General features: G+C 34.7%; 2 protein-coding genes and 1 pseudogene across 2 annotated transcripts; 2 read left to right on the forward strand and 1 right to left on the reverse strand.

Annotated features, from left to right (window-relative positions):
- Positions 1 to 1,238: 1,238 nt before the first annotated feature.
- LOC110726481 (HVA22-like protein a) lies at positions 1,239 to 5,291 on the forward strand. The gene is made up of 5 exons (XM_021905960.1): positions 1,239 to 1,448; positions 2,110 to 2,136; positions 2,582 to 2,704; positions 4,387 to 4,636; positions 4,879 to 5,291. Exons 1-5 carry the CDS (start codon positions 1,384 to 1,386, stop codon positions 4,942 to 4,944), a joined length of 531 nt encoding a protein of 176 aa, XP_021761652.1. The 5' UTR covers positions 1,239 to 1,383; the 3' UTR covers positions 4,945 to 5,291.
- An 841-nt stretch (positions 5,292 to 6,132) lies between these two features.
- LOC110726482 lies at positions 6,133 to 11,646 on the reverse strand (annotated as a pseudogene).
- Positions 11,647 to 15,299: 3,653 nt separating this feature from the next.
- LOC110726483 (60S ribosomal protein L2, mitochondrial-like) lies at positions 15,300 to 23,688 on the forward strand. Its single transcript, XM_021905961.1, has 2 exons — positions 15,300 to 16,044; positions 23,253 to 23,688. The coding sequence occupies exon 1, from the start codon at positions 15,453 to 15,455 to the stop codon at positions 16,026 to 16,028; it is 576 nt and encodes a 191-aa protein (XP_021761653.1). The 5' UTR covers positions 15,300 to 15,452; the 3' UTR covers positions 16,029 to 16,044; positions 23,253 to 23,688.
- The last annotated feature ends 7 nt before the right edge of the window (positions 23,689 to 23,695 follow it).

The following is a 23,695-nucleotide window of genomic DNA, read 5'->3' on the forward strand; positions in this document are numbered from 1 at the left end:
AAATTGATGTTGCCACGTACATTAACATAGGTAATTTTGATTTACACCTTGTCTTAGAGAAGATTTGGATTGAAAAGAAAGAATATGACTTTTTCATACTTAGTATTTGGTCTAAAATAAACAGTTGCATCACTTTTCTACGTACTAAAATAGAAATATTATAATAATTGCAATATTAAAAAAAAATTACATGAACCATGGTGTATATAAAGAGGTAGATTCATTTAAGTATATATTATTCTCATTTGTTGATTATAAAATGAAATAACAATGTCAAATTAACCAAAAAATACTACGAGTTCAAAGTGTAGCTCTTGATGCACCTAGATGTAATATCCATGCACAATTTTCTTGTTCCGTATTTGTAATTTTCAGCAGAGCATATTTCGACATAGCAAATTACAAAAAGTTGTTGTCGTCTTCAGCAAAATAGAATAAATTTCAACCGAACATAACAGAGCAGATTTCAGCAAAACAACTTAAACGAACAGCAGGGCCTTAATCTATTTCTAAAAAAAAAATGTGAATACTACTACCAAACAAGCTTATGCCACACAATCAAGAGCTCTTTCCCAAATTAAAGTCAAGAAGAACCGCAATTCCCAAATTGCAGCCAAATCTTTTTATTTTCCCATTCTACCGTCCACGTAAGCACTGGTTAAAAAACCGGTTTTTTTTTTTTCCGGTCCAGGGTAAACCGCTACTTGAAGTAGCGGTTTCTTTGCAATAAACCGCCACTTCAAGTAGCGGTTTCTTAGTTTAAAACCGCTACTTGAAGTAGCGGTTTCTTTGCAATAAACCGCCACTTCAAGTAGCGGTTTCAAGTAGTGGAAGGCGTGGATGGGATTTTGGTGAGAAGACGAAAATGAAAGAGGAAAGTGAAATCAGGAAATTATACCTGCTAGAAAACCGCTACTTGAAGTAGCGGTTTATTAAACAAAAACCACTACTTGAAGTAGCGGTTTATTAAAAAGAAACCGCTACCTGAAGTAGCGGTTTATTAGTAAAAACCGCTACTTCAGGTAGCGGTTTTGCTGTAGACCGGATTTAAAATTTCTTCCCCCTGAACCGGTGACGTGGACGGTACTTTGGGAATTCTTAAAACTTTGGCTGCAATTTGGGAATTGCGGTTCTTCTTGACTTTAATTTGGGAAAGAGCTCCACAATCAATCACCTACTTTACCATTATTTTCTTTTCCTTTTTTATACTTCTAGAATAATAATGTCATTTTCATATTTCATTTAGTTTTCTTTCCTTTTCTTGCCTCAAAATCTGTGCTTTTCTCTCTCAACTAAAGCCCCCTATCAAGAGATCCTTAACATTAATCCAAATTTGCTAGATTTGTAAAAAAAAAATCTCCGAATACATTTTAGCCAAGAAAAATGGGAGGAAGTGGGGGTGTTACTTTTCTCAAAGTTGTGCTTCAGAACTTCGATATTCTTGCTGGGTTTGTCCTGCTTTCTCTTTCTTCTCTTTTTTTCTGTTAAATTACCATTAAATGCTTGGAATTTGCTATTTTCTGCACTAATTTTTACAATTTACGGCAATTTAATTACTCATTTGATTGAAAGATTTAAACTTTTGACTATTATTATTGCTTGATTTCATGTAATTTTGTTAACTTGTGTGAATTTGCAGTGAAGAGCATATCATTGATTTCAATTGTAAATTTTGGGCAGCTTAATTGTTGGTATTGTTGAAAGATTCCATCTTTACCTCAATCTTTTGCTCTGATCATGGGTTTTCTGATTCAATGTTGTAATTTTGATTGTTTTTGATATTTTTGTGTGATTTGGGAGTGTCAAGCTTACAATTGATAAAATTTTGACAACCCAATTGCGCTTTTTTTTAGTTAAAATATTGCCTATTTTCCTCAATTTCTTGCTCAGTTTTTGGGTTTCTGTTTCATTGTTAACCAACTCCACAAGTTCACACTCAATTTTGTCATGCATTCCGAAATTTATACTTCGTATAATATTAATAAATTTTAATGCTTATATGTGTAGCAAAACCCTTTTTGATATGATTGTTAATTTTTTTAAATTATCAAATTTTTTTTTTTTTGGATGTGATCGTATCTAAAATAAGGTTTGTTTGTGTTGTTACAGGCCTGTGGTTAGTCTTGTTTATCCCTTGTAAGTATTTTTGCTTTACTCTTCATTATGTTGTGCTGATTTTGGTTTGAGGCGATAGATTTGAGTGTTTATTTCGATTATGAATGCTAATGAAATAATGGAATTGGGATGCTTTTTATATAACGATTTCTGGTCTTCGATCTATCCTGAGGGTTAGGCATAGTGATGGGAAAGATTGACTATTCATTTCGCCTGGTAAAAAATTTCGGTGTTTGGTACTCCGTACTCAGATATGAGAATTACAATATGACAATTTCATTCAGACCTGGAATTGCTGATACTCATCTTAGTGCAAGTCAAACTAGTAGTAGGTTTATTTAACTAATTTCTATTCCGTGTGTTTTATTTGTCTATATACAAAGTAGGAGTCCGAAATTCTAGTCAGTTATTAACAACTTTAGTTGGTTTACATGGATTTAAGATATAAATTATGATTTTCTGTTAGATATGCATCAATCAAAGCTATTGAAACCAAGTCTCCTATTGATGATCAGCAATGGCTCACTTATTGGATTCTATATTCCATGATCACTCTTTTTGAGCTTACCTTTGCAAAGGTTATTGAATGGTAAGTTTCCTTAGCTTTGATCTCTTTGTTTTCAGCTGAAAATTTTTGGTTTATTTCGATGCCATACTACGATAAATATCATCTATAGTGGATTAAAGCAAGCCGTCTTGGTAATCAACTAAGTCTTTGCTCTTTAATGCTATGTTATCTGGATGTCAGTATCCTGTCCATGGAATGTCAGTTACGGCTGATAGGAGCATGTCTTCACATATTCACTATAATTCTAGCATACACTGAACTGATTTTCTTTGTTAATCTCACTCTTCTCAAGTCAAGACTTTGTATGTTTCGTGAAAAGTATGGTCTAAAACATCATTACACTACCTCTATGATTCTAACTAAGCACAATTATTAATAGAGGCAGGGATTCAGATGTACATTGCCTTACAGCTACAATAATAGAGAGTCTATTTTCAGTTGACCATAGATGGCAGCTGTGACCATTTATTTCTTCCTTACCCTGCCTTGTGTTGGAGTATCAGTTGAGGCATTAGGTTAATCTTGATGTTGATGAGGAACTTTATTAGTATTTTGAAATTCAAAGGAATATTATTTGCTGCTGACTTGAGTCTTGAGTTTGATATGAGTAGGTCAAACTTTGGCAGGATTTGCTTTTTCGAATTATGTGTATGTGGATTTGGGAATAGAATTTTTGTTTTCTGAGTTATCTGTAGCATATTTTTGACTGTCAGGTAGCCCCTCCACAATCTAAAGATTGTTTGGGATTGAGTGGACTGAAAAAAGGTTGGCAAAGGAAATGGTAAATCTTGGAGGCATATTGAGAATCATACAAGTCTTGGAACATCAACCATGCATGGTCTGGTTGTCTTTAAATATCCATGTTGCTCCTGAAGATTCCCAGCTTGCCTCATTTTGTGAAAGCTCAAATTCTCGTTTTGCCATTATCTTGCTCTCGTTGGACTACTTTTACACTGTAATAGACTAACCTTAGGAGGGGCAAGTCTTTATCTTTAGTATAAATAGAAAGAGGGGGGAAAGGCAAAGGTAGGCAGAATTTTGGAGTGAATCCTTGAGAGAGCTGTGACCTAAAGTCACTATTTGGAGAGTTGTGACCTAAAGTCACTAATATGAGCTTTCTAGGCTATACCTACTACCTTATGTAAGAAATCATAAATCTGTTTAATCAAATTTCCAAGCTTTCCCCTTTAAATTTCCTCTTAATCAGTAAAGTATAGAAGTCAGATTTTCAGTCCATTACATTTACTTTCTATTTCTTTAGTCTTTTGTGTTTCTGAAGACATTCGGAACTTCAGTAGGTGCAACTGCTTTAACTGCCCGTCTACCCCCCCACCTCCCCAACTGGTGCTCTATATTTTATCAAAGAAACTACCAACTCAGAAATTTGTCTTAATTAAATACCATGTAGATTTATTTTGGTTGAAAAATATTCCTGTACCCTAGCTAGCTTAGTAGCTTATGACAATGGACTACCTGAATAGCTTATGACAGTTACGCTACTCTTAAACTACCTGATCAAATTGCTTAAATTTAGGACTAAAATCAATGAGAATCAGACAGTGGCCAGACCGCACACCTTATCCTGTCTTTGCAAGCAATCAAAAACTTACAGGATTCACGAGATGGGTGAACTGTATCATAATATCCTGATAATATTTCTTGATTGGGAATTCTTGATGAAGTTATTGCATTCGTATCTACAGGATCCCTATTTGGTCATATGCCAAGTTGATTATGACTTGCTGGCTGGTCATACCTTACTTTAATGGAGCTGCATATGTATATGAGCATTTTGTGAGACCAACATTTGTCAATGCCCAGAATCGTACTGTCAACATCTGGTATGTCCCAAGGAAGAAGGATGTTTTTAATAAGAAGGATGATATTATAACAGCTGCAGAAAAATACATACAGGAGAATGGAACAGATGCTTTTCGAGATCTAATTGACAAGGTAAATTTGCCATGAAAGAAGTCTAATCATCTACTTTTAGACGTTTTACTATCTGCTTTACAATTTTATTACTAGTTGGATAGATTGCCCATTACGGCACTACCCTTGAAATCTAGCACAAAAAAGTATCAATTAATTTGTCTTGGGAAGTTCTGTTTCCATTAAGTTACATGTCTCGAGGAATAGAATTTGACCTAATATGACTGACTTACCGTATATGTTCTGTTTATTGATTTTGGTAGGCTGATCACAGAAGTACGAAGCCAAAGACTGATTATGGCATTTTTGAGAATGAACACTACTATTGAGTGCTGCAGTCTGCTGATTTCCCAATAATGTAAACTTTTTTTCGACCACAGTTTAATTTGTGCTATGTGTTATCTTTTTAAGCCGTTTGTCCCCTCTGTAATTAGCTTGGTGTCTTTTATTGTGTAATTATGATGGCCTTTCATCCTTTTTAGTGATTTACAGTAGTTAAGATTGCTGTACGATACATCCTTGTGTCTTAATTTGTCTGGAAATACTCGAGCAGCCTAACAGAGAAAAGAAGAATGGAGGGGGTGCCATCCTTCTATTTTGTACCTTGTTGCTTATGCTTTCTAACACTTTTGCTGCTAATATGATCAGAGATAACATTAACCTTGATTGTTTCCCAGGACTGGTATTTTCCTTTCATTCTTTCCCAAAATTCATTGTCATTGCAACCTTTCACTCTCATTTTTGTCTATACTTTCTTGTGCTACTCAGTATGATGCGAATTCAAAGTGGCTACTAAGGTTATGGCCTAATGTGATTGTAATGTTATTTTGGATACGTAGAGTCAAGTAAATTGAGTTTCCAGTTTTCGTAAAATCTCTTGTGAATTTGTGAAGCGAATATTCGCGTGAGTCTAAGAGATTCTTATTCATAATGTAAGCGGTTTTTTTTTTTTTTGAAGCACTTGAATTGATTATATTAGAGGTACTAAACTGGTAGATTTTAGCTTTGCTGATATTCCAAAACAAATGACAATGATATAAGATGGCCCAAATTGAAGGATGAGAAGCAAATACAATTATTTTTTATTGGTCAACTCCGGATTTTTCAAGTAATATACAAAAAATTTCTTGTAGTTTTTAAGAATGAAAATCCGTCAACATTATCTTTTTGTACAAAAAAAAATTGTGTAAAAGGTTGTTTCTTGTCAGGTTTGTTATTATTTTATTTGGTAATTTCTCGCAAAAAAAAGTAATATACAAGGGAGTTTTTGACAATTTCCTACAAAATAAAGTTTGATTCCACAAACTATAAGTTTTATTTAAACAGTTTCATACAAATTAAGTTAATTGCAGACAACTTCAGATTATTTCAGAAAATTTCATTTTCATATTACTTCAGACAAACAAGTCAAAAAATTTAGATAAGATCAAACTTCAAACTAAATAAAATAAGTTTAGATATATTTAGACAAACTAAGATAAATTTTGATTAGAAAATTTCATACAAAAACAGATAGCTAAACAGGGCCTGATTTAGTAAAATATTGTTAAATTAGTTTCATTATCTATTTTCATGATATCAAACTTTTATACGAATTATGTTTTACCAATAGATAACTAGAAATAGTTTTGGTCAAAGTTATACTAGTACAAGAGCTTTCTGACGAGAAACTAAAGTTCCATTGATGATACATTTCCCGGATAAATTACATAGTTATGATAAAGGATAGATATATCTGGGCATGTCTTCAGAACTCTTGTGCCATTTCAAAAACCGAGTGACCTTTGTTAATGTTCCACCATCTACAGCACATCAGTCTGCACTCTAATTGTCATCCTTGGGATCAGCTGCGCTAGAATCATGGGATGCTGACAGAAGTTGCTGAGCTTCAGAAAGCGCAGATTCGTTCTCATCGGCAGAGTATAGTATTTTCTTAATCGCAACAGCCAACTGCAGCAGGTGACAACCACAGGAGTAACGTTACAGTTAGCCAATCCGAAAGCAATCTAAAGCATAGGTAATTTAAACAAACGTTCAATTTTTAAGGGTGGACAAGCTTCTTTCCCCCAGCACTTTAAACACCCCTAATAAATAAGCTAGAGATTACTTTAAGATTTGTCAACATACCACACTTAAAAATGCATTTATCAATACTTTTTTCTGTAACACCCCAATCTTTTGGAGCTATATTATATTATTATACGAGTATATGGCTCAGGAGTCAGGAGTCATGACCCTCAATTTCAGACATCTTAGTAAAGTTTTAACCATATCAATCTGTTTAGTTTCATTTGGCAGATCAAACACTTCCCAGCCCTCTAAATGGGGAAAAAAAATGATTTTGGAATGGTTCTAGGAATATATTCCAGAAATATTGATCGACAACACACTTTGAGAAGGAAAAGAAAAAATGAAAGCTGACCATGCTGTAACAAGGCTCAGTGACTTCATTAACCACGCAACTCAATCCTAAAACTCACAATGAAGCAGCAAATTGCTTCATACCAGATTTCCGTGCTAGCCATCACTATCCTACTCCATATAAAAGGTCCCTGCCAATAAAATCCTGGAATTTCATCATGGGATAGTTAAGACCAGGACAATTTAAGGAGAAGGGGAAAATCTCATAGCTACTAAGTGGAGTAGAAGTTCTTCACATCCTCATTAATTGTGACAGAAACACTATGCAAAGCCTGATACAAGTACTACATCTGCACCCTACTAACTTACTAAGCCCCTTCCTTAAAACTGGCTAAACTTTCTGGTCACAGTGTTGAAATTGGAACTAGGAAGTACATACCATATGACAATATACATAATAAACAATCAGTCTGAGTGACCATGAGAAAAGATTGTATTTTTAGCAGATTCTCACCGGCAGAGTATCCACTTCAGAAGCTTGACAAAGCATTTCAATATCCCTCAATTTTCCGAAGTAGAAGTCTCATTCTTTTTCCAACAGGTCCGCTGAAAGCTTTAGATCAGTAACCTGTGTGAAGAAGTTGAGTTTAGCAAAGAAGCCAGAATGTGGCTATATTTAATTGAAGTGACCATTTTTACTCAAATTACAACTACATCGAAAGGAGAAATCAAAAGCATAAAAAGGTCTTCAAGCAATGATTTATATAATTACAGCAGCCAAGCATGCAAACACAGGCATGAGTGGGAGAAGCGACCCAAACTTTTACTTTAGTGGCTTTCTCATTAGTATGTTAACCAGGGTATACATTTGACACTGCATCAATAGTTTTAAATCATCTTAATCGCACAATTAACAGGTAGCTAAATAGAACTATTATACAATACACCAGAATCAGCATTATTACAACAGAAAAAGAACTTCCAATTCTAAAGAAAGCATTAAAATAAGGAACCTACGGAAGAGGGGCAAATGAAATGAAAGAAGCAACAGGGCTGCTGCAGTTGAAGATAATACTTTTACCTCCTGAGTCAAATTCTGAATTTCTTCTGAAGAGTCGACCTCACCAGGAGGGGAAGGAGCCTTCCCTTGTTTGAGGCCTATAAGAAAGGACATTAGTAAAACATGCAAGGGATTCTACATGCTTAGTACTCGTAACTATAAGAACAGGAAGAAAATTTTGGTGGTACTCCCTCCGTCCCCTAATACAAAGCCTCTTTTGGTTATTGTGCGGGAATTAAGAAAGTTGTAAATTCTTTAAAACGAATGATTAAAAATACATATGTGCATGTGGGGTTAGAGAGAGATAGAGAGAAAGAAAAAGTAGTTGGGAATAATTGAAGAGATAGAGAAAGTGTTGGAAATTGATGTTAAAAGTACAAAAAAGTAAAGGAAAAAAGATGACAACTCATCAAAAAGAGGGTAATAATGTCAAAAAATACAACCTTTAAATAGAAAGAGGCATTGTATTTTGGTTTACCTAAAAAGGAAATGAGGCTTTGTATTAGGGGACGGAGGGAGTATGAAAAAAGAGCAAGGTATAGGCTGACCAGCAGTTTTTCTAGGACCAACTCTATCACCAGATCCAGAATTAGGCAAATTGTTTCCCTGCAGAGACTTTGAATTCTTCTGTGTGGTCCTCAAAGGTCGGTTACCACCCTTACATCTTCGCTCTACTGGGTCATAGTTCCTGCATAAAGAACAAATTTTAAAAAATACGGAATATAAATTTACTAGAAAAAAAATACAATTGTAGATACTAGATATTAAAAAGCACAACTCATGGGATAAAAAACAGAATAAGATTGCATACTCATTCATCATTCCACCATTGATGGAATCACAATAGCGCTTCAACCACTGCAGAAACTCCAGATTGTCCAAAGTTCGAGCTTTTACAAGCTTATTAACGTCAATATGCTGGTATCAAGCAACAGAAAGTATTAATAAAAAAAAAGTCATATTAACTACTTCAAAAAATGCTCTTCCATTTATTATGCAAACTAATTTAAAATTTGGTTACAGCTGGGAACGGGAAGTAACATACCTATATGAAACCAACTACTTGGAAAATCTGATTGATACTGACATATGAGACTAATAAGAGTATAAAAACATCCAACAAAACATGTAGTGCATTATTCATTCCTATTTCACTAAAACAAGAGGGGCCAATTACTCCTAAGAAGCCTTTAATAGAATTCCTCATGTCCTTGTATGAAACCCACAATTTGCAGAAAAAACATCAGATTATCATGATAACTCATTACTAATGCGCAAATGAGTTGTAACATGTCTCTTAATCACCAGAACAGTATAACCATGCATTATTGCATTCTTCTATTTTCATGGCAATTAATTCTAATGAGTTCTGCAGCTTCATGCAACTGAATCATGGTAACTGACTAATTGTGGTGTCACAGTACTTTGAGTGACAATTCATATGTTTCTTGTGCATAGTAATTCAAGGCAACCACAGTGCAGTGCAGGTACATATATCGGTCTCATAGCTCCAATCAGATTATATCGCATTGTGCAAGTTGGGAAGAGAAATCAAGAACAAGGGGGCATATTGATGAGAAGATAATCATGAAACATCTATAATTACCTTATCAATTTTTAACTTGCTGAAAACATCTTGCAAAATCTTATAATTCTGGATATAATCATATTCTGTCTTGCCATCAAAGTTTACCTACAAACAAAACCAACTCCATTGAAGGTATACCAAATGGAATTACAAGCTTTGTAACAAAATCAGACAAAGAAAAAACTTCATACCTTGTGCATGGGCACAACTCCTGGATATATCATGTCCATCATTTGACATTGCACTGCGCCAGATGCAGCCTATTCACCGCATCATAAATACATAATGTAAAACAAAATATGTTGATGTTTGACGGAGAGAACAAGAAAAAGATGCGAACACATTCACCATATACTATAATTATCATGAAAGAGTCAAAACATATCAAACTCAAAAGAATGAGGTAACAACCGGATATTGAAACCTTATATGGCTATGGCCTATGGGAGGAAAAAGACTACGCCAGCAGACAGTATAGCTAGCACTAACATTGTATTCAAATAAACAAAAACATAAATTTTTATAAATAATACTCCGGTAATGTATTCAGCTTTAGTGCTTCTATTTAAACCAGAAATAATGATGGAATAAAGCGGAGAATCTGATGATCTAAGCACGTACATCTTCTTTCATTCAACAGCCATGGTCCTAGTTACTCCTCTCCAAAACTCCAACAAAGTTACTAAAGGAACGCAATAAGATCTTACTATCCACCGTTCCAATTCACACAGTTCTCCACTTCTACCAACTGAAGGATTCAAACCCATCATTCCACAAAAAGAATATATCTTCAGCAAGTCTAAAGCATACCATTTGCCCATTTAGAGCAGATTTGATGGTTGGCCTTACTATAATTAATAAATATTAAACTTAAATGACAATTATGGCCTCATTTTCTTTAGTTCCTAAATTTTAAACTTAAATTTCATCTAACATTAAGGCACTTTCTAATTAGACTTTTCTTCTAACCAAAAACCAATGGATAACGTCAATAAGGTCATAAACTCATAATGTGGATGCCAACATGCTTAGTTAGTTAAAGTTTTACATACATTACCCAATACAAATCGAATACATACTGAATGTATCCCAAAAAATCTATAAACAGTGAAAAAGCACTTTCACACAGAAGGAACCAAGCACTAAACTAGGTACTCAGTAAACAACATATGCAAATTTTTTTTTTTTTTGTTTTGAAGGTGGAACTCAATTCCAGAGATCGAATCCCGTCTACATAATTGCTGGCTTACTTTACTCCAAAGAAACAAAACAAAAATCATTTTTTTTACCTAAACTAATTACAATGTACACCAAAATCTGTAAACCACCCTACAGAATTTCAACACCACATTTCTACATTTACAAAAATCCATTAACCCAGTAGAGAGAAAAACTAATAGAAACTTGAATTATATCAAAATTCCAAAATTCTTATAAAATTCAAATTAACAAAAAAACATTTGAAAGGAAGTATAAATGTATATACCTCTTCAATTCTAGAGAGATTAAGTTGAAGGCTGTTATTAATCCATTGCAAAATCTCATTCCTCCCCGCAAAATATGCACTGTCCATCATTCCTATGTTCGACGCCATACTTTCTCTCTCTTCTTCTCAATTCTCACCAAAATGTGCAACTTCCTATAAAAACCCAATTGAAATCTGGGTCTTTTTATATAAATTCTAAATTCTACAACCCAAAATATTGAAAAAAAATTGTTTTTTTTTTTGTTGGTTTTTTTAAATCAAAAGAGGAAATTTGAGGAATGGGAATTGAATAGAGGAGACCCCACGCCTTTATTGAAAAGAACGTTAAAGAATTATAGGTAAGCGTTATTAATTCAATTAATTTAGGGTTCCGCCATTATTAATTACATTCGAGAAATGATGTGACAATTGGGTTTGTTTCCTCAAAAAAAAAAAAAAAATGTGACAATTGGGTTTGTATGTGAAGAGAATGCAAAGAGGGATAAAGGCTGGCAAACACCCAGTAAAGAATGAGGGATGTTTACAATTACAACCCACCCACGGTGAGATGTTCTAGTTTACTAGTAATTTTTTTTGGTACGGAGAAAGTAGCTAACGGTCTGTTTGGTAAGTGATTCTACGCTGTAAAAAATAATAGTAATAAATACTTTAAGTGTAATTTAGCAAAAATAAATAATTATATTTGTGATAAATTGATAATACAAATGTGACCTTTATACATTATTTTTCTATGATTTAATAACATCTTAGCATTACCTTATTGATATGATGTTTGTATGATTTTTTTTTTCTTAGGAAAATCCTTCCTATAATGAGGTGGGTGAGATTTGACCTCTAAAAGTCGGAGAACTAGCCAACTATTCTAGCCTTCTATCTCAATGATGTTTGTATATTAAATTATACCCATGTCGCAATATAATATCTAATTTGAACCTTATCAACTACGGTAAAATAGTTGGTATCCTGACTATCCTCTATATTGAAACTCTTAGAGTTACAAGTATTGTATTCTAAATACAAACATGTTGGTGGAATCTATACCTTAATATAGTTACATGCTTGGATCCCAAGATAGGAATTCTTAAGTGAGTTGCTTGTTAAGTGCATCACTACTATTCATGTGATATTGTGAGAAGCAACACAAGCTTCAGCCTAGCTAAAGTTAATAGACATCACAAGAGCAAAGCAAAAAAGATATTGAGGCTTTAATCTGACACATACAGCCTTTGACAGTTATAAAAATATTAACAATTATTCATTGTATAAAGTATTAAAGTATAATTATCACTTTATCAGCAATGAATAAGAAAGAAAATTATATAGAAAATGATACTTTTGCTCCACATCCAGCACTATGGGATTGTGGAGACTTCCCTTTTAGGTAATTACTGTAATAATCATTTAAACAGGTAGGTCAACCACCCCCTTCTTTAATTTTTTGAGTTTTTACAAAACTTTGACCTCATAATTATGGTATGCCTTGCATGGGTGATTTGTGTGCAGTGTGTATTAATCATACTTGTATTAATAAGTAATATACTAATGTATGTTTATCTTATCTCATGATCCCTGCTTCGTCCATGATTGTTGTTCCTACAATCCCATATGAGTGTGAGACAATCACTGTCAAAGTAGAAACAACGTATAAATACTTGATAAAGAACATTTTGTAGGGTATTATTATTAGCGGTCCTTTGGATGGTGTACTACTACATTATAAGAGAAAGGTGCAACAAAATAGCAAAATTATTGATATCTAATAAAAAAAAATCATGTATTCGTGTAAATCTATTGATGTTCTTCATAAATTATACTTTGTTTGTTGATGAAATATCTAATACATAGTAATTGAGCATAATTGTCGTGTTTCCAAGAAAATAAAATTAATGTCTTAAGATGTGAGTGTCACCTTATTCCTCTCTCAATGTATACTCAAGGTGTGTTACTACCTTCTTTTCCTTCTCCACTCAAGGCTAAGGTTTGATTTTTGACGGCTTTTGAAAAGTTGCTTATTTCATGTCTATTTTCTACTCTATTAGGTTTTGGTTGAATGAATTAATGAGAGAGAAAAGTGGTGGAATTTAAAGTAATTTTTGTGAGTGTAAAGTTGTGATCCCATAGACATCTATAATATGGAGCAATCTTTAAAGGACATCTTCCCTCACCCTTTACTCGTTTTTAAGTGCTAGTGGTTTCAAACGTATATCACAAAGTAAATCCAATCTCCACGAAGATAGTTTGAACGTAGTGATCAAGCCATTTGAACCCGCTTATCTCTAACATTTCCAATCTCGGATATGATTTTCAAGTCGGAGATCAAACTTATAGTACAATATAAATTTAACATTTCTAGCGATAATATTTCAAATTGTTTCAATTTATGGCTTGGCACTTTTTCTCATTTAATACGTGCACAGCTCGATATATTAAAAAAAAAAAAAAAAAAAAAAAAAAAAAAAAAAAAAAAAAACATGTTTAAGAGGAAATTAGACCTCATATAAATTTGACTTGATCAATTGAGATAGGTTAAATAAGTTTCATATATTTATGCCATTTTTAGTAAAGTCATCGTTCGTTTTAGTTTTTGTTGCTAAAAAACCAAACCTCTTTCCATCGAGGGAGCCCTTGCTTATCTTCATGATAAACAAAGAGGCAAAATCGGTCAACTCGCTACTTAAAGCAACAGTTTCACCTCGAACCCTATCTCAAATAATGGATTTACTTATAAACATTGCAAAAATTACGCGTTTATATAGGCCATGTTTACTTCACCTTAAAAAATTAATATTTTAAGAAATAATTTCAGTTCAGTGAAAATAATTTATATTAAAAAAATTATTTCAATAATTTCAGTTCAATAAAAATAATACTCCCTCCGTATTTAAATACTTGCTTCATTTCTCCATGCGCAGAGTTTTAGGAGAAATTGGAGAAAGTAATAAAATATGGAGGTAGTGGGGTTAGTGGAATAATAAAAAATTGTAAAAAGCAAAGTAGTTGAGATAGTTGGAGGAGAGAGAATATGAAATTAATAAAATATGGTTTATGTTGGGTCCACTAGATGAAATAAATGAATTAAATACTGTAAAAGCTTTCCAAATAAGGAAATGGAGCAAGTATTTAAAAACGGCCGGAAATGAAAAGTGAAGCAAATATTTAAAACCAGAGGGAGTATCAGCTCAATAAAAATCAGTAACTTTAAAGAATAAAACCCTGTTCACTACTTCACTTTACTTTTGCTGAATTCAAATTATTTTTACTAAACGGAAATTATTTTTGCTGAATTTAAATTATTTTACTGAACTTAAATTAATTTTACTAGACTGGAATTATTTTTATTGATTCTCTGTTATATTTCTTTTTTGATATTACTGATTTTTATTAAATTGAATTTTTTTTAGAACTTAAATTATTTTTACAAAATATATTTTTTTAAGATGAAGTGAACAGGGTCTGAATATATTTCTGTTTAGTAAAAAATAATTTCAATTTAGAAAAATTAATTTGAATTTAGTATAAGTAATTTAAATTCAGCCTAAAAAAATAAAAAACTCAGTTTAGTAAAAATAATTTTAATTCGGCATTAACAAAGTATAGTGAACAAAGGGTTACAATAGACCTGATCAAGTATGGCCCGCCCCGATTTTTTTTTTGGGCGGGTTTGGGAATGCGTTTTTATGCATATTTAGTTGATTTTTTTAGGCCCGGCCCGAAAATGGCCTGAAAAGCCCGCACGGCCCGACCATTTTGGGCGGGTTTGGGCACAAAAATTCCGGCCCGACCCGAAAATGGGCAAATTTTTTAGCTCTAGCCCGCCCAATGATCACCTCTAGGTTAAAATTACAATTTTGCCATTGAGTTACCCCTATCGGGGTGTTTGGTATGAGGGATAGCGATAAGTAGGATAAAAGGGTGGCATAAGTTTTGAGGATTAGTAGGTGGGATAAGGATAAAAAAGAGATTGATCTTTGTTTGGTATGAATTGGGAATTATATTAGGATAAGTAAGAAAGTTAATTAACTGCCCTTATTCAAATATCTCCTCTTTCTTTAATTAAGAGTAAAAATGTATTTTACCTCCTATATTTTGTCCCCAACCCTTATACCATCTCCCCCTAATTATTATTTTGGAGAAATAAGTTGTATTTTTATCCCTATCCCTCTCTCCTATGTTATTCCTATCCCCCTAAACGAATATTTGAATCCCTTTCCTTTTATCTCTGTCCTCCTCTTTGTATCCCTCAAAACAAACACCTTCTATAGGTCCTATACACACTCAGTCACACTTTGGCACCAACCCAAAACCACACTCGCAACTCTCTCCTCCTCCTCCTCCGCCACAAATGGCGTTCCTCCGAGCACGCACCACCATCCTAACCACCCTCCGCCGCACCTTCTCTTCCTCCTCCTCAACCCCGATCAACGAAACCAAACCCCCAAAAATGGCCGACTATCTCCTAACCAACGATCTCGCCTCCCAAATCGGCACTTCAATGCCCATCTCAATGATGCGAATCGGAACCCTAATTCACAACATCGAGCTCCGCCCCAGTGAAGGGGGTAAACTCGTCCGCTCCGCCGGCACCGTTGCCAAAATCCTCAAAGAACCCTCGTCCACTCGCCGCGTCCTGGTTCGTCTCCCTTCTGGGGTTAGCAAGCTTATTGATACTCGATGTCGCGCTACAATTGGGTCTGTTTCGAACCCATCTCATGGGGCGAAGAAGCTCAAGAAAGCTGGGAATAGTCGGTGGCTTGGACGAAGGCCGGTGGTTCGTGGTGTTGCTATGAACCCTATTGATCATCCTCATGGTGGTGGTGAAGGGAAAAGTAAAGGGCATTTATCTGTTTCTCCTTGGGGTAAGCCTACTAAAGGTGGGTATAAGACTGCTTGTCCTAAGAAGAAGAATCGCCTTATCTAGGATCCTCTCATTTTGGGTAAGTTTGATTTTTGTTTTTTGTTGGATAATTTGGTAAATTTTTTGTTTTTGGTGAATTTGATTTGATATGAATTTGCTGCTCCTGTGAGGCTGTGATTATACGAAGAAAGTTATAATTTTGAGGTTGTTTTTTTATGTTTAAGTTATAATTATCATTTGGTTTTGTAGTTATTTTTATTTAAGCTGGTGGATTTTGGTTGTTTAGGTCAGTTCAGTGATTAGTGGGGTTCTTTTTTTGTGATTGAGAATGTTTAAATTATAATTAAGCTATAATTATCGTTTCGTTTCTCTGGTGAATTTTGGTTGTTCAGTTCAGTTTAGTGATTAGTGGAGTTCTTTGTGACTGGCATTGCTTAAAAATTTCCTAAATTTGGTGTTTGATATGAAGGAAGTGATTTGAAAGTGTTGAGTTTGATTCAAGGCAGTCGAATTTAGGAAGCTTTGGATGTTTTATTTTGAAAATAAGGGGTGAATATTAAGAGAATAAGGTAGGGTGATTAATGGAGGAGGGGTCTGAAATCAAAATGACATAGGCTGCTAGTCGTACTGAAATGTCATGAATCATTTTCATTTTGGTTTTACAAACAGAGGTTGGTCTAGTACTCTAGTTTTACATGCCTAGTTATTAGTTTTGGTTATATTTTGCCCCATATATATGAAGTTCTTAGTCTGATTGTTGGGTGTTTCTGTTCATATTTTAATTGGGAGTGCTTTGTATGAGTGTGATGATCAAATGGCTGTTCATGATTTGGGAGCTTATAGTGAAGGCAATCATGCTTAGTTTTGGTAGGAAGTGGAAGTGAGTTATATCAGGAGCTAGAGGCTGAGCTTATTTAAGTGCTGCTCACCAAGGCTTTTTTGAGAAGGTCGCGACAATGGATGCATTTGAGTTATGTGGGGAAGGCTTTTAAGTAATACACTATGCTTATATAGAAAGCAGATTGGTGCTTGTGGGTATGTATGCAATGTCTTCTTTATAGAAAAATCTATAATGGTGAAAATATTAAAATATGACTGAAAGTCATAGTGAATTTTTCCTTAGTCTCTGCCTCTCTGGTGTGCATTAGCAGAGGATCAAGATATTGAGCTTGAGTATTTTATGTTTTGTGATTAGTCGTTTAGCCCTTTCGTTTTCTGTTGCTATTTTCTGTTTTTCACTGTAAGGATGGAGAATTTTTCCAAATTGTAAGATTCCCATTGTAACTTACTCTGTACCTTCTTATCATGAATTCCTCAACTGAATGATTTCTGTTGGGGTCTTTTGGTTCCTATGGCACCCTGTTTTCTGATCCTCTTATATAAATGCTTTAACCTCAATAGTTTCTTGTTATTTTCGGCTGCTAATAAGTAGTAAATACCTTGCATTTGATGATTTTAGATAATGATTCTTTTGACTTCCTTCACGGCAATAGGGAATTAGGGATAGGGTTGGGTTGGTTAGTTCCAATGCACAGAGACATTTGTGTGCTATAAGATGTTGTGATTCTAGTTTCAATACTTGTGGGAGTTGCCTACTTGGGGCTCCTTTAGATTATGGTTCTTGACCTTTTTTTACTTATTTATGGGGATCAAGGATAAGGATGTATTGAAATTTTGACACACTTATACACCGATTTATTATACGACATCAAGTGATTACAATTACAATAAAATGAGTTGCCTAAATGAGGTTTCTCTGGTCACCATTGCATTCTTCAACTTTGTGTAATGGACTGATTTTCTAGTTTAATAGTTCAGATTTGACAATGCAAGTAAATAAAGATTAAAGCTTGAATTTTGATTGAAAATGGCAAGGTTTACAAAAGATTTAATAACTTCAGGCTTTCACTCTCAAAATAGCTCAAGGCTATCTCTCTTTAACAATGGCTTGAGGCATGACTTTTTAAGGTTCCCTTGAACACAAATTTTTGCCTCCCATTTTCTTTGCCTCCCTCTCTATATATACTAAGAAGTAAGGACTATTAACCTAGTAAAGTATTATTACTAGGATACCCATACTACCCTTCTTTAGGTTAGTCTATTACAAATACCTATTGATGTAAAAAAGAGATAAATGAAAGCAAAAGATAAAGCTTAACAAATAATAAACTGATATTGCTTCTTCATAATTCTGCGTGATAAAAAACTGAAGTATAAAAGAAATTCTATCATTTAAATAGGCTAACACTAAGCACAACTACTTCCTAATATTAAGGCCCACTAATGACCTTAGTTTTAAAAAGCGTGCCTAGGCGCAAGGCTCACAAAAGCGCGTACCAGTGCGCTTCAACCAAAGCAGGCGCAGGGTCCTACAAAGCCTTTTGTTCAAAGCCGAGAGAAAGATAAGATCTAAGTTGAAATTATAGAAAAATCCGGAAAAAAACTCCAAATTAAATCTTACCCGACTTTAATTCACAATTTCGAGCAAAAGCCCTAAGTCAATTGAATCAATTTTACTTTAATTTAACCCTCGAATTGAAAACCCTAAATTTAAGAAACCCTAATTCACGATTTGTTAAGCAATTGGAAAAAAAATCATTAGGTTGCCGGCTAGTCTTCTCCGGTGGTTCTTCGAGGTAAGTTGGTCGAATCTGTTTTTTTCCTCCCGTCTTGAATTTTTCTTCTTTCACTTTTCAATTTCTACCTTTTCTATATATATATATATATATATATATATATATATATATATATATATATATATATATATATATATATATATATATATATATATATATATATATATATAATGCTCTTCACGTGGCTTTCCTAGTTTCCTCCCTTCTAACACTAAGCACAACTACTTCCGAATATTAAGGCCCACTAATGACAAACTACCACTCACATTGGAGAAGCATACTCCACGTACTACCACTAATAGTTTTTATCAACTCAATCAATCAAAGTTTTAAATATCGGTTTGGCATGTCATGGGATATGACAAAGTTTTACACTAGCTGTCACTGCCTACCGAAACCCTCCTCCTGTATCCAGGCTGGCAGCGGGAACAATTTTTATCAACTAAATAACAAATTCAACTGACTCCTAAGATTAAGCCACTAACTACCTAAGGAATAGGAAACAATAACCACTAATTATTTTGAAGCAATACACCAACACACCCCCTTGCTTCAAAGCCACATGCAACTTCTTAACTTCAACAGCCATATTGCGACGATGGACTTCGACTTGAACTCGACACGCTTTAACGATCTTGACACTCAAGGTACCTCAACCCCGACTTTCACGACGCTAGATTTTAGAAGAGCCTAGTCTCTTCCTCTTCGACCTTTTGAGCATAGTCAGATTGTTCACCTTGCTCATCTCTTTATTTATCCCAACAACGGTCTTCTTTGTGACCATACCTTTTGCAATAGTAACATTGAACATTACTCATATTTCTTGCGGATTGACCATGTCCTCCACTTTCTTCTCGACCACGGTCTGGACCAACACCACCACGACCATAACCACGACCACGATTGCGACCACCAAAGCCACCCCTACCTTGACCACCATCATATGCTACGACCACGATTGCGACCACCAAAGCCACCCCTACCTTGACCATCATCCCAGCCTGCACTTGGAATGCCTTTTCTTCTCCTTCATCATTACTCATATCAATTCTTTTTTCATGAGCCAACAAAGAACTCATCAACTCATCAAATGTATAAGTTGACAAGTCCTTAGATTTCCAATATTGCAGTGACAACATGCTTATAATTATTTACTTTGTTAAGAGCTCTCAACATCTTACTCACAATTGTTTCATTGGTGATAGTATCACCATAAATTCCTGATACTCTAGATAAAAAAAAAATTTATCTTGCATTGCCAAACTTCCAAAGCTACTACGAAGTGTTTGTAATTTGACAGCTATTACCTTCTTATCTCCAAAATATTCCTGCTTCAAAATTTCCCATGCTTGCTTGGATGTTGACGCAGCGGAAATTCATTGAAAAACCTTATCCTCCAATGCCGAATTGCCAATTGAATAAACAATAAAGCCTTTGCATCTTTCTTGCGATTTTCCCGTAAATGTTGATCGGGAATAGCCAGTGCCGGGTTCGGCTCATCATAACTGTACTCCACCAATTCCCATAACTCTCGGGACATGAACAAAGTCTTCATGTTGAGACTTCATAGATGATAATTCTCACCCTTAAAAACTGGAATTAAGGGTTGCGACGACGAGTTTATACAACCATTTGTCATGCTTACTCACTCACAAAACTTACTCGAATAATACTACGACAAACACTAATGAAATAAGACGGTGTTCCTTGTTTCACTCACGACATTTTTTTTTTTTAATGTGTATGTGTGTATGTGTTTTTTTTTTTTTTTTTTTCTTAGAATCGAACTTGGATTAGATCGGATAAAGCTTAACAAATAATAAACTGATATTGCTTCTTCATAATTCTACGTGATAAAAACTGAAGTACAAAAGAAATTCTATCATTTAAATAGGCTAACACTAAGCACAACTACTTCCTAATATTAAGGTCCACTAATGACAAACTATCACTCAAACTGGAGAAGCATGCTCCACGTACTACCACTAACAGTTTTCATCAACTAAATAACAAATTCAATTGACTCCTAAGATTAAGCCACTAACTACCTAAGGAATAGGAAACAATAACCACTAATTATTTTGAAGCAATACACCAACACACCCCCTTGTTTCAAAGCCACATGCAACTTCTTTACTTTAACAGCCATATTGCGACGATGGACTTCGACTTGAACTCGACACGCTTTAACGATCTTGACACTCAAGGTACCTCAACCCCAACTTTCACGACACAACCACGACACTAGATTTTAGAATAGCCTAGTCTCTTCCTCTTCGACCTTTTTTAGCATAGTTAGATTGTTCACCTTGCTCATCTCTTTGTTTATCCCAACAACGGTCTTCTTTATGACCATACCTTTTGCAATAGTAACATTGAACGCTACTCAACATAGATTGACGTCCTTCAATTCGACCACAACCACCACTTTCTTCACGACCTCGACCATAACCATGACCACTTCCATCATGACTACCCATACCGCGACCACGACCACGACCTTCATCATAATGCCAATCATCCGACAATTTTCCTCTAACTTGAAAGGCTTTCTCTTCGACATTTTCATTAGCACACTTATCCATTCTCTCCTCATGAGCCATCAAAGAACTCATCAACTCATCAAATGTATAAGTTGATGTCCTTAGACTCTAAAATTGCAGTCATAATATGCTTATAATCAATGTTCAAACTCCTTAATACCTTGCCCACGATTGTCTCATTTGAGATATAATCACCATATATTTTCATTTAACTAATGATTGAGGACACTTTAGACAAATAATCTTGCATAGATCCTTTATTTGTCATTGTTAAACTCTCAAATTGTGTACGAAGAGTTAATTTTACAATAATTACCTTCTTATCACCAAAATACTCTTGTTTGATGATCTCTCATGCTTGCTTGGAGCAAGATGTAGCGAAAATTCTAGGGAAAATCTCATCATCCAATGTCGATTGGATGAACAATAGAGCCTTTGCATCTTTCTTACGATTTTCTCGCAACTTTTGATCCGGTGTAGTCGGAACCTCCTCCAGCTCTTCATACCCTTGCTCCACAATGTCCCATAACTCTTGAGATTTAAACAAAGTCCTCATGTTGAGACTTCATAGATGGTAATTCTCACCCTTTGTTGGTGTATTGCTTCAAAATAATTAGTGGTTATTGTTTCCTATTCCTCAGGTAGTTAGTGGCTTAATCTTAGGAGTCAATTGAATTTGTTATTTAGTTGATAAGAATTGTTAGTGGTAGTACGTGGAGTATGCTTCTCCAATTTGAGTGGTAGTTTGTCATTAGTGGGCCTTAATATTAGGAAGTAGTTGTGCTTAGTGTTAAGCCTATTTAAATGATAGAATTTCTTTTGTACTTCAGTTTTTTATCATGTAGAATTATGAAGAAGCAATATCAGTTTATTATTTGTTAAGCTTTATCTTTTGCTTTCATTTATCTATTTTTTACATCAACAATATTGGCCCCCTAAACTTCCACCTTGTCCTCAAGGTGGTTTAAAATCAGCACTTAGTATCCGGCCTCAACAATGATGGTCACTATCATCCTTGATGCCCGGCTTCCATAACCTATTGAGCTCCTCAGTGGTTATTTCTCCTAATGTCTCTTAAGAATCTAGTGTCATGATCTTGGGAGCTATTAGATGACCCGGAGTGAGATTGTGTTGTGCTTTAGCCTTGTGAGTTAGTTGCAGAATAGTAGTAAGTGGAATTTGGTTGTTGATAGTAACTAGCGCTAAGTTCCCAACCTTGGCAGAGATGAACAATGACATTTTTGCAACAGATGCTTGGCGTCCATTGTCCTTCCAATGCCTCATTGGTAAGGCCTCTTGCTTTCCTTGCTGGCAAAGCTATGGTGAAGTGTTCTTGGAGGTTGCAGGAAACTGCCAGGCTGTAGAATTCAGATAGCAGAAGTTTGGTAGGAGAAGTGGGTCTTGATTGAGTGAAGTCAAATTTGAGTTTGGAAGAATGAGGGAGAAGGAACGTTGGGCTTAAACATTGGTGGAGTAATGAGTGTTGGAGTAGACAAATGGGGCTGGACCGATTTGATTGGGGGTATAGGCTGAGAAATTGGAAGAATGAGGGAGAAGGTTGGGCTTAAACATTGTTTTATTGGTTGCCATTTTCGCTATAGAATATAGTGATGAGATGTGTGGAGGTGATTTTTATTCCTTTTGAGGGATCTTGTGACTTCATGATTTCACTTTCTAATATGAGATACTTTTGGATCACGCAACAGAGATGACTTGTATTTCACTTCATGAGTTCATTAATGTTTTCAGATTATGCTCAGGAATTGGATTGGCTTGTATTTCACTTGTACACATCTTTTAAAAATTTATGTGGTAAGATGACTAGTGACTGTGACTCTAGTTGCCTTTGTATAATATGATCCATGAGAAGTTACTCGGTGTTTTGTTTAAAGACTTGGAATTCTTACATCTTATGTACCTCAAACTGTTTTAATTTCCTGAAAGCGTTGTTTGTATTTAATATTCTGCAATGCATCTCGATCCTTCAAAAAGACAACACCCTTTTCTCTTGAGAACTGCTTCATGCCTTCACTCATATGAATTCACTATCAGTAATTCCCATAATTAATGAAGCATTTCCACATTTATAATTACACTCCGATCTGCAGTTAGGTCATTCCAGCAGCTGCCATGTAATTTTGGAACATCTTCAACTTCTGGTCATTTTGGAAGCTTTGGAATTTCTATAGAAGGCCTGATGTTGTGACTTGCTCTGGAGTTGTGAAATATAACCAGTGTTAAGTGAGCTTTTCTGATCAACATACGTGACAGATCTAATGAGCAAATACTTTTTCATGTTGGTTCTATTTTTGTTGAACATAGCTGTAGTAAGTATGGCTATGCTTCTTTGACGGTATAGTTTCTATACTGTGGCTGGTCCTTTTTAAGGTCTCCTTGCTATATTGCATCTTTCACGGTTCTGTTATCTGTTAATGCTTCTCTCTTTGGGATTTTGCTTCAGGATAAGTATCCTTAGGATTAGTGAATAATTTGATCATGTAGAAGTCCATTTTTTGTAGTCTATGTCGTCTTATAATCTTATTACCCTATT

Source organism: Chenopodium quinoa, unplaced genomic scaffold (assembly GCF_001683475.1).
Source record: "Chenopodium quinoa cultivar QQ74 unplaced genomic scaffold, ASM168347v1, whole genome shotgun sequence".
NCBI classification, from domain to species: Eukaryota; Viridiplantae; Streptophyta; class Magnoliopsida; order Caryophyllales; family Amaranthaceae; genus Chenopodium; species Chenopodium quinoa.